The sequence below is a fragment of the Phascolarctos cinereus genome, unplaced genomic scaffold (genome assembly GCF_003287225.1).
Source record: "Phascolarctos cinereus isolate Bilbo 61053 unplaced genomic scaffold, phaCin_HiC Scaffold_726;HRSCAF=1367, whole genome shotgun sequence".
Classification (NCBI taxonomy): domain Eukaryota; kingdom Metazoa; phylum Chordata; class Mammalia; order Diprotodontia; family Phascolarctidae; genus Phascolarctos; species Phascolarctos cinereus.
Window position 1 is genome coordinate 316,194,667 of NW_027556098.1, and position 15,584 is coordinate 316,210,250.

The following is a 15,584-nucleotide window of genomic DNA, read 5'->3' on the forward strand; positions in this document are numbered from 1 at the left end:
TCAGGCTACATCTAACAACCAGACTCTGGATCCCAATTCCCACTAACCCAACCAAATTCATACAATGAAAACTGCTTGAGGTTAAAGACTTAATTTTATCCCTAGCACCTAGCCTGGTATGTAGTTGTTAATTAATTCATACATGTTCAATTAGATTGAATTGAACTGAGTATATCATCTACACCAAAACTAATCCAACCCTACATTTGTGATTATCAACCTGAATTTAGCAATCTAACCCTGGGCCCAAAACCCATTAACCCAAAGATGAATTCTCACCAATATTACTACAATCACATCTTCACCTATCCACCAACTCTATCTTAAACTCCAATCCCACCAACCCTGCTCCCAATCCCAACCTTCCTCCTCAACCTCATTCTGTACACACCATCCCTGTTACAAACCCCAATCACCCCAATCTCACCAATGTCACCATGAACTCACCAATCCTAACCCAAATGCCAATCCCATACACCTATCATCCCGCCACCAAACACATTATCCCTACTCTAAACTTCAAACCTTTCTACCAAACATTCTACCAATCCATCCTCTTACCTCAAATCTCTAATTCTACACTGACGCTTGACCTCTGAACCCACTACCCTTACTCTAAAGTCATCAGAATCCCAGAATGCTACAGCTGGGAGGGATCTGAAGAGGTCATCCAATGAAGCTCTACCTTGTGTTAGAGATGAAGAAATTAAGCTGCTGATGGCAAGATCTGGGACTCAGACCCAGGACTTGGGGCTGTTTTCTATACTTCCTTCCAATCCTATCTGAAAACTGTACCCCTGCCAAACCCTGGATCCGTAAACCCTACCTTGACCCTGTTGGCATCCCTCAAGGCCCACCTTGGATAAAACCTCCTCCAGAAAGTCTCCAATAACTGCAAGTGATCCATCTCTTCCTTCGGCTTTCATAGGACTTCACAGTCCTCTTTACGTGTCTGTCCTTTTCTAATTCACATTCTATTTTTCTGCCTGTGCATTATCTCCCCCTACCAGATGGTTTCTCATTTATCTCGGCATGTGCCCCAGCACTGAGCATAGGACCATGCACAGAGCAGATGTTTAGTGAATGTTTGTTGGATGAATGAATGAGTGAGCAAATGGACCATGAACCTACCAGCCTGACTCTCCTACTCTCAGCCCATCCTAAGCCGAGCCCTGGAGCTTGCTGCCTGGGGCATCCTTAAAAGCTCAGAGATGTTTGTCATGGGTTGCCCTGCCTCCTGTCCTACTGTCTCTGAAGGAGAGGACCTTTTCTCCTAACTGGCCGAGCTCCCTATTCTGATGCTAAAGCCCTAAGCCTCCCTTACTGCCCTCCCCAGATACCACAACGCCAGAGCCAAGAGAACCCATGGTAGAAAGGAGAGTGAGAGTCTCTGGAGGGAAGGCTGCTGTTCTCCATTAATTCCATAGACTGATTTCTCTTGCTCCCTGGGCTGAGTCAATCTCCCCAGCCAGCGCATCCAGAGAGACTCCAGCTCTAGGGCTTCTGAAAAGGGGGCAATTTAGAATCACAGATCAAGAAACAATAGAGAGGCCTCAGAATCTATTGTAGGACATGGAAGCATCAGAGCTGGAAGGCACCATATTAATAAGAGCTGGCATTCAAGAGGGCTTAGAAGCTCACAAAGCATGTAACATCCATTGTCTCATTTGAATCTCACAATGACCCTTGGGAAGCAGGCACCACAGAGGTTAACATCTCCATTTTACAGTGGAGGGATGGCTCAGAAGAATCAAATGATTGGCCCCACATTACTGGCCCTACACCTGTCAGAGGTGGGATCTGAACCCAGATCTTCCTGACTACAAGTTCTGCTATGCCACAGTCGATAGCAGCTGATCTATTAGGGATAGACGTGACTTCAGAAAGTCAGGGTTGAAAGGGAGGGGGCCTTAGCACAAAAGACACCAAGTCTCAGGGCTGGGAGGAACCTTAGAGATCATCTAGTTCAATGCTCTCAATTTACAGATAGGGAAACCGAGGCCCAGAAAAGGGGAAGAGGCTTGTCCAAGGTCACATAACTAATAAGGATCAGAGCTGGCAGCAAGATTCAGGTGTCAGGATCCCCAGGCCAATGCCATTTCCATGCCACCAGCTGCCTCTCTTTCTCTTGCAGGGGAGAGAAATTAGAGAATGAAATGCTTTTGCAAATGTATAATCAGCAGGATTTGTAAATTAAATATATATCCAAAACATCCCCAGGGACACAAGGTAACACAGCGGCAATATCTCTCTCCTCCCCTTTGCCTCCCTCTGTGTGTCTCCTGTCTTTGCCTCCCTTTTCTCTGTATATCACTCTATCCTTTCTCTCTTCTGTTTCTCTGATAGATGGGTGTGTGTATGTGTGTATGTGTGTGTGTGTGTATGTGTGTGTGTGTGTGTGTGTGTGTGTGTGGAGAGGGAAGAGGAGAGAGGAGAGGGAGAGGGAGAGGGAGAGGGAGAGAGAGAGAGAGAGAGAAAGAGAGAGAGAGAGAGAGAGGGAGAGGAGAGAGAGAGGAGGGGAGAGGGAGAGGGAAGGAGAGAGAGGAGGGAGGAGAGAGGAGAGAGAGAGAAGAGAGAGAGAGAGAGAGAGAGAGAGAGAGAGAGAGAGAGAGAGAGAGAAAACCATCTTCATCTCTTGTTTGTCTCTCTCCCTTTCTCCATCCTTTTGTAATGTATTTTCTCTTTCTCTCACCATCTACATCTCCCTGTCTTTTTCTATCTAAATTTGTAATTAAATGTCAATACTATTATATAAATATTATTAAACATTAAACACAAATCCTCTCCTGCGTCTCTCTGCATGTGTGTGTGTGTACACAATGTACATATCCCCTCTCTTTCTCCATCACCGTCTCCGTCACTGTCACAGACCCTCAGAGGTGAAAGGAATCTTAAAGGACAAAAGGGCCCTAGGACTAGAGCTAGAAGCAAGGCCTTGTCATCTAGGCTACAGATGAGGAAACTGAGGCCTAGGAGGTTAAGTGATTTGCTTACGGTTCCACTAAGTAGCAAGCCTCAGAGGTAAGGCTTTGCTTTGTCACATGCTCCAATGACAAAATCACTTCTACATGTCTCTCCTTTGACCTTTACTCACATATTTACTCTCCATCATGCTCTCCCCAATCTGGTTCCTGGATTTCATTACACGAGTATACTTTCTTTTTTTAAATTAATTAATTAACTTTTAATTTATGGAATAAAACAAGCATTTCTATAATATAATAAAAAAAATTATTGCACATGAGTATGCTTTCTTAATATACTACTGTATGGGGGGCAGCTAGGTAGTGCAGTGGATGGAGCACCAACCCTGGATTCTGGAGGACCTGAGTTCAAATCTGGCCTCAAACACATAACATTTACTGGTTGTGTGACCCTGGGCAGGTCACACAAACAAACTACTGTATGCTACTTTCTCTGCCCTCCCCCTTTTTATCTACCCTATTTCTTTTAAATAAGGTATGCCTGTCCAGAGCCATGGTACAGTCACATGGCTTGGCCTACCAAGTCTTCACGACACCTATGAAGTCAAATTTGACCCCTTGCATTAGGACCCCTACCTCCTCTTTGCTTGTTGCCTAAGCTTTTACCATTATTATAGCAATAGGGTCTATACCAAGATGGTGGCTGCGGGAATGCAGGAAGAAATGAATGCAAGACATGGTGTGGAAATGCAAATATTGTATAGCATTGCAGATGAAGAGGTCTGGGAAAGGGAAGTATCAGAGATCTCCCCAAGGTTAGGAACATGGGAGACAAGTATAATATAGTGGCAAGAAAGAACACTGGCTCTGCAGAGGACCTGAGTTCAAATACTACCCCTGATGCTTACTACCATGAGCAAATCACAGCCTTCTAGGGCCTCAGTTTCTTCATTGGTAAGATGGCCTCTGAGATCCCTTTCCCATAATGCTATTACTTCAATCCTGGTTCTCTGACTCCACAGCCAGTGTCTTTTACTGCTGCCCATCTAGTTCACTCCCCACCCCCATTTCATTGTGTAAGAAACTAACTCAGAGAAGGGAGTGTTTTGCCTAAGGTTATATGGCAAGTCAGGGGCTGTCAAGAATCTTAAAGCACATGCTTCCAGGAAGTCTTTTCTGTCATCCGACCTCAATCCTTCCCACTGCTGCACAGCACCCTTCCTCTCCTCCTGTTGGCCTCCACCTAGCTGGTGGCCAACGGAGTCCCTAACCTGCATATGGAGGCCCAACAGAGCTCTGAGGATGAATACATGCTAACCTTGACCCTCATCTTTCTGGAAGCAGTTTCTTACTCCCAAGTTTCTCAGCTTCAAGTCTCCAGCCCTCAAATACCCCACCCAGCAGGAACTTACCGACGGGATCAACGATATCGATGTGGTCCACAAAGTCTCTCTTTCCCAGGTAGACTGTGAGCTAAAGAAGAGAGACAATAGGACAGTTAAAGGATGTGGGCCAAGAAGCCAGATGCTCTGATCAGCTTCCAATGGGGGTCCTCACCAAAATCCTAAACCGGGGTGGGGTCTCGAGGTCACATGTAATTTTCTAGGTCCTCAGGTGGGGCCTTTTGCCTGAGTCCAGGGTTTACAGAACAAATCCTTTTATTAAGGGGATGTGTTCTGTGAAGTCTGGATTCAGTCAAAGGGCCACACTCAAGGACCTAGAGGGCCACATGTGGCCTCGAGGCCGCAGGTTCTCCACCCCTGTGCCAAACCTCTACCCTCACTATCCCTCTCCCAAGGCTATGGGTGGGACAACCATAGACTAGCAGGCAGGGTAAATCCCCAGGAAACAGGAAAAGGAGTAGATGGAGATTCTGAAGGGCAGAACTTCTGGGGACAGAGCTTCCTAAAATTGAGTATACCTATTCCTTGAGGTCAAGAAGACAAGCTTTTGGGTCTCCTTCTGAGCAGAGCTCCCTAAAGGTGCCTCCCTCTCAGTCTGAGGCAGTGGTAAGCTGTAGCAGCTTGGGAATGGGGGAAGGGAGAGAGGCAAATGCTACAAATATGGGCTAGATTTATCATTTTGTTGATGATCTAGACTTAAGAAAGTGATGAAGAAAATGCTAATAAAGCAGGTTATACTAAAAAGTGTGTTGTGGCTATATTTTTTTCCCCAGACAACTAATTGTTAAACATTTACCAGCACACCGCTGGACTGGAGCTTCCCTGAAGGCTGGGCATGTAACTCCCTCTTCCAACTCCAGTCCATCTTTTTTCTTAGATGGCTCATTAACTACGTATTCTTGTATCTGGGTCATAGGGACCAGGTAGAAGCTAAGGGTGGTGCGGGGAGGGAGATAAAAGAAAATAATACTTATTATTGTTGTTATTGTTATTGTTATTATTCAGTGAGGAGAGAGACTTTGATATACTGCACTCACCTTTCCATTTGGACTTGCCTTCTTGAAAACTCTGTAAGAAAGGGAAAAAGAGAAGGATCATATGTTAGCAGGGCCTGACATGAAGGAAGGGAAAGGCAGCCCTGCATACCTGCAGGAACAAGGAGATGGGGCCCAGTGAATTAAGTGCTGGTTCTGGAGTCAGAAGAACCTGAGATCAAATCTTGCCTCAGACACTTGCTAGCTGTGTAACCCTGGACAGATACTTAATCACCCTGAAACTCAGTTTCCTCATCTGAAAAATGGGGATGGGGCAGCTAGGTGGCATAGTGGATAGAGCACTGGCCCTGGATTCAGGAGGACCTGAGTTCAAATTCAGCCTCAGACACATAATTCTTACTAGCTGTGTGACCCTGGGCAAGTCACTTAACCCCATTGCCTAGCCAAGAAGAGAAGAGGAGAAGAGAAGAGAAGAGAAGAGAAGAGAAGAGAAGAGAAGAGAAGAGAAGAGAAGAGAAGAGAAGAGAAGAGAAGAGAAGAGAAGAGAAGAGAAGAGAAGAGAAGAGAAGAGAAGAGAAGAGAAGAGAAGAGAAGAGAAAAATGGGGATAATAACAGCACCTATATCCCCAGGGTCATTGTGAGAGTAAAAGAAGAGAATATTTGTTAAGTGGTCTGAAATTAAATTGAATTGTTTAAATCGCTTATAAATTTTACTAATTATCATTTGTTTTTTCTTTTGTTTTGTTTCATTTCATTTTTTTAACTAATAAAAATCTATTTTCTCTCTCTCCTACCTCCTCCACTACAGAAAAACAAAAAACTCTTGAGACAAATATTCACAGTCAAGCAAAACAGACTGTCCAGGAGTCATTTGCAATCATTCTTCTCATTAGAGAATTGCTTCCTCATTTGACAAGAGAAGTAAACTGAGGTCAGAAGAGGTAGAGAGATCACACACCAGGTCAGTGGCTGAGGCTAAGTAGGCCAGCCCTTAATCTCCTGCCTCCTGGGTTGGTGCTTTTTCTACCAAAGAACACTGAAGGCTTTCCCTCCCCCCTCTGCCCCAGAAAGGTCCTTTCTGCCTCCTGCTTCAGGAACAGGGCCCAGATCATATCATAAACTAAACAGATGTTTGTTGAACTGGATTGAATGGAATGATGAAATGCAGATTAAAACAAGTGAGGTTTCATCTCACACCCAGCAAACTGGCAAAGATGATGAAGGACAGAAATAGTCAATGCTGGAGGGGAAGATGGGAACACTAATATGTTGTGGGAGCAGCAGTGAACTGGTCAAACCATTCTGAAAAACAACTTGGAATTATTTAAGAAAGTCCCTCCAAGGTTTTATACCCCTGGGTCTGGCCATTCTACTACTGGGCAGAAACCCAAGCCAGTTGAAGACAGAAAGAAATGTCTAAATCTACCAGAATACACACAGAGACACTTTTTGTAGTAGTAACAAAATGAAAACACACATTACTGCCCATCAACCAAGAAATGCTAAACAAATCATGGTGTGTGAATATAATGGAATAATATTGAATGGTAAGGACCTACAAATAGAAACAACTCAAAAATAGGCAAAGATTTGTATGAATTGGCATAGAGAAAAGAAAGCAGAACTGGGAGAACAATATGTACTCTGTCTAATAATAACAATAACAGTAACTAACATTTATGTAGTACTTTGAGGTTTACAGAGCACTTTACATGTATCGTCCAACTTGCTCTTCAATGACAACCTTGTTTGGCAGGAGCTCCTGTTACCTCTATTTTACAGATGAGGACACCAAGGTTGAGAGGGTCATAGAGCTAAGAAAGTATCAGAGGTAGGATTTGAGTTCAAGTCTTCCTGGCTCCAAGTTCAGCACTAGCTGATCCATTGAGCCCAGTGGTTGCTTCCATGTACAATAATGTACATGAAAACACTAGAGGCAATCAGAGAGGACTCAGATGAAATACAGTGACCAGTCTTGGTCTTAGAGAACAGATGCTGAAGCCTATTTCAGCCCTCTCAGCAGAAGTGCTGGACTACAGCTGAAGAAAGTAGATTGTACTATCAGACAAGGGTTGTTTATTTGTTTTCAGATGATTTTGTTTAACTATTTTTCTTTCTTACAAGAAAGAGGACTGGGGGGGAAGCGAGTGCCATACCTGAAAATGACTTCAGAAAAATAACCACAGCAGCAACAATAATAATGGTTAGCATTTGTTTATATAGCACTTCAAGATTTGCAAAACACTTTACAAATATTATCTCTTTGGATCCTCACAACTCTAGCCAGTAGGTACTATTATTATCCTCATTTTCCAAGCGAGGAAAGTGGGGCTGGCAGAGGATAAAGAATGTGCCCATGGTCACACAGCTAGCAAGTATCTGAGACAGGATCTTAACTCGGGTCTTTCTGATTCCAGGCCTAGGGGTCTATTCATTGTGCCATTTAGAATCAATACAATTTTAAAAGGCTGAATTAAATGACCAATGGCATGAAACAAACTGGAAGGGGAAGGCACAATCAGAGCAAACAGGAACAAAAGAGAAATAGAGAGAGGAGAGGAGAAGGGGGGAGGAGAGTGAGGGGGGAAGGGGGGAGAGGGGGAGAGGGAAGAAGAGGAGAAAGAAGAGGAAAGAGGGGAAAGAGAAAGGGAGAGGGGGGGAGAGAGAGAAGAGGGGAAGGAAGAGGAGGGAAGAGAAAGAGAAAGAGAGAGGGGGAATAGGAGGAAGGGGAGAGAGAAGCGAAAGAGAGGAAGAAAAGAGACAGAGACAGAGAGAGAGAGAGACAGAGAGAGAGAGAGAGAGAGAGAGAGAGAGAGAGAGAGAGAGAGAGAGAGAGAGAGAGGCTTGCACACCCACTAGTTCCTTGTGTTGAATTTCTCCTCCATATGATTCCAGAAAAGCCCTGATGTCACCAGAGAAACATTTGAGTGACATTAAGCTCTACAAGCCCACGCAATGCACAAGCCTCCAGTTCCTTCAGTTTCATGCCATCACAGGCTCCGGGGGTAGAGAGGAAACTCAGAGCACATCTCGGCTCACCTCCCACTCGGTGCAGGAATCCCCTGGGCAGCCTGCTTGGACAGCTCCAATAAGGGGGAGCTCCTCACTTCCTGCAGGCTGCTTGCTAGAAAGGCTTTCCATCTTTCTCAGCAGAAATCTGACTTTCTGAGACTGCCCTCTCCCTCCCATTTCTGCTCCCCGGGATCAAAGAGAATAAGTCTAACTAACCCTTCTTTTGCAAGGGCCACCCTTCAGATACTCTCAGATGCCCTCTATTAATTATTCCCAATTTATCCTGTACGTGTGCTTGTTTACACATACTGTTTTCTCCCTCATGAGATACTGAGCTCCTTGAAAGAGGGGCTGACTTTTGCCTCTTTTTGTATCCCCAGCACTTAGCACAGTGCCTGACACATAGCAGACGCTTAATAAATGTTATTGATTGATTGAAAACAGCTCGCTTGTATCTATGTGCGCTCCGCCCTCCCCCCTGCCCCCAGCCCCAATCTTCTCGGCTCCAGACTAACATCCCCAGCCCTTTCACCCACCTTCCTGTGGATGGCAGGTCTCCAATCTCACATCCCCACCCTCATCTCCCTCCTCCCACAAGGAGGCAGCTTGTCAGAGTCCTTCCTAAAATGTGGCCAGGAGCTGACCCTCCAGATGAGCCCTGACTCAGGCACAGGACAATGGAACTGATGCCTCCCTTGTTTTGGACACTAGGACTTTATTCATTCAGCTGAGGATAAGATTAGCTTTCCTTCTGTCAATGCCCCACTTTTACTCGTGGTGAGTGCAAACGCAATCTACTAACACCCCTTGGATATTTTTCACACAAGCTGCTATCTAGTCATCTCTCTTACCATGGATTTCACGGAGATAACTTCTCAAATCACTCCAATTCAGTCAGTCAAGAAGCATTTATGAAGCACTTACTATGTGCCAGGCATTGTGTTAAGCACTGGGGATATGAAGAAAAGCACAAGACAGTCGCTGCCCTTCAGGATTTCACAATGCAGTAAGGGAGAAAGCATGCAAACATGTACAAACATGATAGATACGGGCCTGATAGGAAACAGTCAACAGAGGGAAGGCACTAGAATTAAGAGGGATTGGGAAAGGCTTCTTGTAGAAGGTGGGATTTTAGCTGGGACTTGAAGGAAGCCAGGGAAGCAGAATTCCAGAAATGGAGTTCTCTTCCCACACGCTCCCCTGGCCATGATCTGCTGAATTTGAGAAAAGGAGCTTTCCAAACTGGCATGGGCTGCCTTATGAGATCCTAGTCACTAGAGATCTTCAACCAGAGGGGGAAGGGAGGGAAGGAAACAGGCATGGATTAAGTGCCTATTATGTGCTAGGCACTGTGCTAAATGCTTTACAATTATTATAATTCAACTCTCACAACCACCCTCAGAGGGAGGTGTTATTATTACCCATTTTAGAGTTAAAGAAACTAAGGCAGACAGAAATTAAATGACATGCCCAGAGTCACCCAGATAGCTAGTAAGTGTCTGAGGCAGAATTTGAACTCAGGTCTTCCAGATTCTAGGCCCAGCACTCTATCCACTGCACTGTCTTGTTTGGACATGTTTGCATGCTTTCTCCCTCAATGCACTGTGAACTCCCGGGGGGCAGAGACTGTCAGATACTTTTCCTTATGCCACAACTACAATGCTTAACACAATGCCTGGCACATAATAGGGGCTTAATAAATGCTGATTGACTGACTGACTGAATTGGAGTAATCTGAAATGTTAACTCCATGAAGTCCATGGTAGGAGAGTTGGCTAGACAACAGTTTATGTGAAAAATATCCAAGGGGTATGTGTGTATGTATGTGCATATATGTATATGTATGGTATGTGTGTGTATATATATGTATACATGCATGCATTGTGTGTGTACATATGTATTGTGTGTTGTACATGCATATATATCTATGTGTGTGCAGCTGTGTGTATGTACATATATTACGTTACGTGTGTGCATGTGTGTATATGCATATATACACATCTATGTGCATATGCATGTATGCATTATATGTGTGTACATGTGGTATCTCTGCATGTGTGTGCATATATGTATGTGTGTATACATGTGTGTGCATTGTGTGTGTGATGCGTGTATACACAGAGAGAGAAGTATATCATGTATTAGTGCGTCTGCGCTTTAATAAGCTGAATATGCATATACCTACATACCCAATGGGGGTCAAGAAAACTCAGACACAACTGACCAACTAAACAATAACAAAAATGCACACACATATACAAATGAGTGCATGTATGTATGTATGTATGTATGTATATATAAACACACACACGCATGCATGCATGTACACATAGATGTTATATTCCTCCCCCTCCACCACTACCACCCCTCTAGAACGTAAGCTTTCAACAGGAGGGAGCATTTTTCCATTCAGTGTTTCTATACCCAATAACCAGCACAGTTATGCACGTGTATATCTGTGATTTTACAAACATATAAACACATAAGCATACATACACACACACACACACACACAGAGTCCAACAAGAGTTTACCATGTGCCAACAATGCACTTAGTCTTAGCACTGAAATAGGATCCCTCCAAACCCGTGCGCCGACCATTCCCGATATTTCAGGCTAGCACCTTATCGGATTCTGAATTTTCCCCTCCTCCCAGTCTCTCCCTTTTCCATCCTTCCTTTCCTCCAGATGCTCACATTGTACATGGAGGGGCTGCTAGGAACCCAGGTGTGTCGATGGATCATTACACAAGGGAGAGGTATGAGTAAACGGTTTCTGCCAGAGGTGCTCCGTGAGCTTAGCTTGGAGGAAACCAGAAATTCCACAAGGCAGAGGCGGCAAGTGCACCCTGGTCATGAGGGACAGCCTGGACAAAGGGACGAAGGTGGGAGATAGAAGCGCAAGCTCAGAACAAGCCAGGCAGGAGATTCTGGATCAAACACAAACAAAAAGGGCCTGAAGAGGAGGGAGCATGGGGCATGGGACCTGAGAGTCAGACAGTCACGGGTTCAAATCCCACCTCAGACACTAGCTAGGGGTCTGGCCCTTAGGTAAGTCATTTGCCCTAAGCCTCAGTTTCCTCATCCATAAATAAGGGGTTGAATTTGATGCCTTTAATGACCCTTCCAATTCTAAATCTATGATCCTAAGAACAATGTCAAATAAGCTTTGAGAGGTGGTCTGGAGTCAGATATAATGAGAAGTTGAGGAGCTCCTATTTTATCCTAGAGGTAAAAAGGAGCTACTAAAGATTCCTGAGCCAGAGTGGCATATAATTAACACTAACAACAACAACAAAGGAGTAGCATATATACAGTGCTTTAGAGTTGCAAAGCACTTAATAAATATTATCTTATTTTATCCTGATAATAACCTTGGGAGGCAGATATCATCATTATTATTATCCCCATTTTACAGATGATGAAACTGAGGCACCGAGAAGAAAAGTTATTTGTCCAAGGTCACACAGGAAAGACGGGAAGTCAGGAATCTAATTTAGAAGCTGCAATAATAATACAAGCAAGAGAGCATGGTTAGGTGGCACCGTGGATACAGCACTGGCCCTGGAGTCATCCTCAGACACTTACTAGCTGTGTGATCTTGGGCAAGTCACCTAACCCCTACTGCCTCCCAAAAAATAAAAATGAAAAAAAAAATCCAAACAAGAGGCAATGAAGGCCGGAAGGAGGGTGGTGGGCATGTGAGGAGAGAGAGAGAGAGAGACAGACTCAGGAGATGCTGCAGGTGTGAGATGTACCACAACTGGCGACTGAGCCCTCTCAGACACACCTGGGCCAGGACGAGCCCACCCCCATGCATCACGCTAACATGCACACTTACATGCATCCACCCCCCCAAGGCACACGTGTACAAGCATGCATGTACAACATACCCATATGGAGGTGGCATATTGCCAAGGACATTGGATCTGGAGTCAGAAGGCGGGTTTCAAATCCCAGCTCTTCCAGTTACAAGCTGTGTGAAGCTGGGCAAGCCACTTTCCCTCTCAGGGCCTCAGTTTCCTCCTCTGTAAAATGACAGGGTTGCACTAGATGCTACAGTGCCTTGCACCAACAAGGCAACCACGAAAATGCTTGTTAAATCAACCTGAATCTCTGGGGGCCCATCCAGCTATAAAGCGAAGAAGCCTCAGAACTCACAAGGGAAGAATGCCAGGGACGCTAGAACCTGTCTCGGATGCTTGGTGCTCAGTACGGCACAGTAGATGGAATGCTGGGCTCAAACCAAAGAAATCTGGGTCCAGAGTTCTGGGTTCAAGTTCTGGCCCTGACACTTTGCTAGCTTTGGTGAAATTGAGCAAACTCCTTTCCCTCCCTGGGCTGCAAGTCCCCTAATCGTAAATTGGGGGGTTGGAAGAGATGATCTCTAAGGTTCATTTCCAATTCTAAATTCTATGCATGATTCCTATGCCTAAGCACACATTGACTGTAGTAGAGAGTTGGCTTTCAAGTAAAGAAGACCTGAGTATGTACAGGCTGTATGACCCTGAATGAGTCTTTTACCTTCTCTTGGCCCCAGTTTTTTCATTTGACAAATGAAGCGACTGGACCACATAGTCCAAGTTCCTTTCTGGTTCAGACATTCTTAGAATGTAAGGATCAACAGAGAATGGATAGATTACCATCGATTGCCATAAAAATGAGGTTTGCTGTCCATCAACCATAATGACAAATTTATATAACACTATATGTTGCAGAGCCAATACCGATCTGCCTTGTTAGAAAGGGTTTCCTCACCAGCATATCCTTACATCAGTGAAACTGCAGGCCCAATACACACGAAAAGGCACATATATACACATACATACATATGTTCACTCACACGTGTACATATAGGTATTCTCTCGAGATATGCAGGTGTATAGTAACCCACATGCATAATACACGAGAATAAGGGGGAAGGGGGTCAGGAGCTCTCTCTGTAAGAGACAGAATATAGCCTCTCCCCTCAGAATAATCTAGGCACTTCCATCTCTACATAAATATTCATTAATATCCTGTTTGGGGTGTGAAGATGCCCTGGCGGGTAGGCTAGTGAGACTGCCACTAAAAGCGAGAGACAAAGGACATGTGACTCCCTCAGGAGAGAACTCCAGGGCTGGCTCTGAGCCGAGCAAGGGGCTTCAGGCAGCTGCCAAAGGAGGGAGGCTCGACTCCACGCTAACGCTGCCTTCTGCTTAGGAGGAAGCCAGAGATCCCTGCCTGGCGTGCTCTCTATCAAAAAGAGGCATCAAAGTGTCTGGAACAGGAAGAGCTCAGGGCTGGGAGTCAGGAGATCTGGGTGAGAAGCCCTCTGGGACTTCACGGGTATCTGGGACAACAGCGTTTCCAGATTCCTTCCCAGCTTTGATATTCCATGATTATAAGAGTCAGCAGTGAATGGATAGATTATCATCACAGCGAGGCTCTCTCTATACATTCATATTGAATTCACTAGTGCGCCCCCTCCCACCTTCCCTGCTGATGCTGGGAAATGGGGTTAGGGTCCCCTTACTATCTGATCCAATAATCTGACCCAATAATTGACACAAATGTGGCACAGTGAGTAGAAAGAACCCTCGGCCTTGCAGTCAGGAGATTCAGGGTACAATCTAACCTCTAGCATTAGCAGCTATGTGACTCTGAGCAAGTCACTTAACAGCAACCAAAGCAGCCTGGAGGATTTCCCCATCAGATTCCTATACCAGGGGGTGGGGAGGGAGGTGGACTTCAAGACCTCTAGGATTCTATTATTCTAAGGTACCTGGATCCAATTTTCTAAGGTTCTATGAATCTGCTGTTGTTGGCCAATCATTTTCAAGCCGCAGCCTCATTTGGGGTTTTCTTGGGAATAATTCTGGAGTGGTTGGCCATTTCTTTCTCTAGCTCATTTTACAGATGAGGAAACTGAGGCAAACAGGGTTAAATGATTTGTCTAGAGTCACACAGCTAGTAAGTGTCTGAGGCCAGATTTGAACTCAGGAAGATGAGCCTTCCTGACTCTAGGCCCAGCATTCTACTCTTCTGTAATTCTAGAGAATTCTATAGTTCTAGGATTCACAGATTTCAAGCTAGAAGGGGCCTTAAAGATAATTAAAGGGCTGCACCTGAGGACCTAGAGGGCTACATGTGGCCTTGAGGCCCAAGGTTTCCCCATCCCTGGTCTAGTCTAACCCACCCAACTCCCATTTTGCAGAGGAGGAAACCATAGTTTAGAGGGGTCATCCATGGAATCAGTGGCAGAGCCAGGCCTAGAAATAAGGAGTCTTGTGAATGTAAGAGCAGTGGTCTTCCCATGAAAGTCACCATGCTGGCTCCCAACCCCACTAAGAAGCAGGGCAGACAGGTGGCCCCGAGGGTAGAAGAGCGCCACCCCACTGCTACCCCAGGATCCCCTGGCCACCCCAGACCTTGGCTATGGGCTCTGACATCCCTGGGCTTCCAGGCTCTTTCTCTACAGGGACTTGTTGCCCTAGATTCTGACCTAGTTCTCCAGTAGGGAGAGAATAGTGAAGGCATCTGCAGGAGGTGGTAGCTTTGAAAACACTGCCTGGAACAAACAGGGATTGGTGCTAACCCCCCAGGGCGCCCCACTTTGGGAGAGGGGTGAGACCTGACCTGCTTTCTCTTTGCCAGAGAAAGGGAGGGGGAGAGGAGCAAGGAGGAGGAAGGGAGTGGCAGTGAATGAAGACCTTGGCTCCATCACCTTGGACCCCTGCTCAGGCATGATAGCGACTTTTACAAGTCCCATCCCCCCAAGCCTCAGTGCCTCCTTCTGTAAAATGGGCATTTTGAATTCAATTCAGTTCAATACTCATTCGTTAAATGCCAGCTGTGTATATGGTGCTGGGGATAGAGAGTTGGAAAGGCATAGTCCCTAGACCCAAGGAGGGGACCACTTTATATTTATATTCCAATAGGGAAAAAAATGACATGTACCCAGATAAGAGTGATACCAGGTATAGTCATAGACTTAAAAGGTTGGAAGAGACCTCAGAGGTAATCTAGTCTAACCCCTTCATTTTATAGATGAGGAAACTGAGGCAGACAGCAGTGGAGTGAATTGTCCAGGGTCACACAAGTAGAAGTGGCATCTGAACCTACATCCTCTGACTCCAGTCTCCACTGCAACATGCTATGGAATCTGATGAGAATAAAGTAGAGATTCAGGGAAACTTGAGTAGGAAGAGAATCCTTTCACTCAGGAGATCAATAAGGGAAGGATTCAGTAACAATAACGTACATTCATA

General features: G+C 45.2%; 1 protein-coding gene across 6 annotated transcripts in view; it reads right to left on the minus strand.

Annotated features, from left to right (window-relative positions):
* ARRB1 (arrestin beta 1) overlaps positions 1 to 15,584 on the minus strand; it is a 133,891-nt gene that overhangs the window by 39,081 nt on the left and 79,226 nt on the right. For 4 of the 6 annotated variants that reach the window (XM_078156918.1, XM_078156919.1, XM_078156916.1 and 1 more), the window contains exons 2-4: positions 5,365 to 5,395; positions 5,124 to 5,257; positions 4,337 to 4,397 (exon numbers count right to left, since the gene is read on the minus strand). In XM_078156918.1, the coding sequence (XP_078013044.1) occupies positions 4,337 to 4,397; positions 5,124 to 5,213 (151 nt within the window). In that variant the 5' untranslated portion in view covers positions 5,214 to 5,257; positions 5,365 to 5,395. Of the gene's footprint in view, positions 1 to 4,336; positions 4,398 to 5,123; positions 5,258 to 5,364; positions 5,396 to 12,227; positions 12,287 to 15,584 lie in introns of those variants that run through there. The other 2 variants (XM_078156917.1, XM_020989548.2) reach the window with 2 other exon arrangements.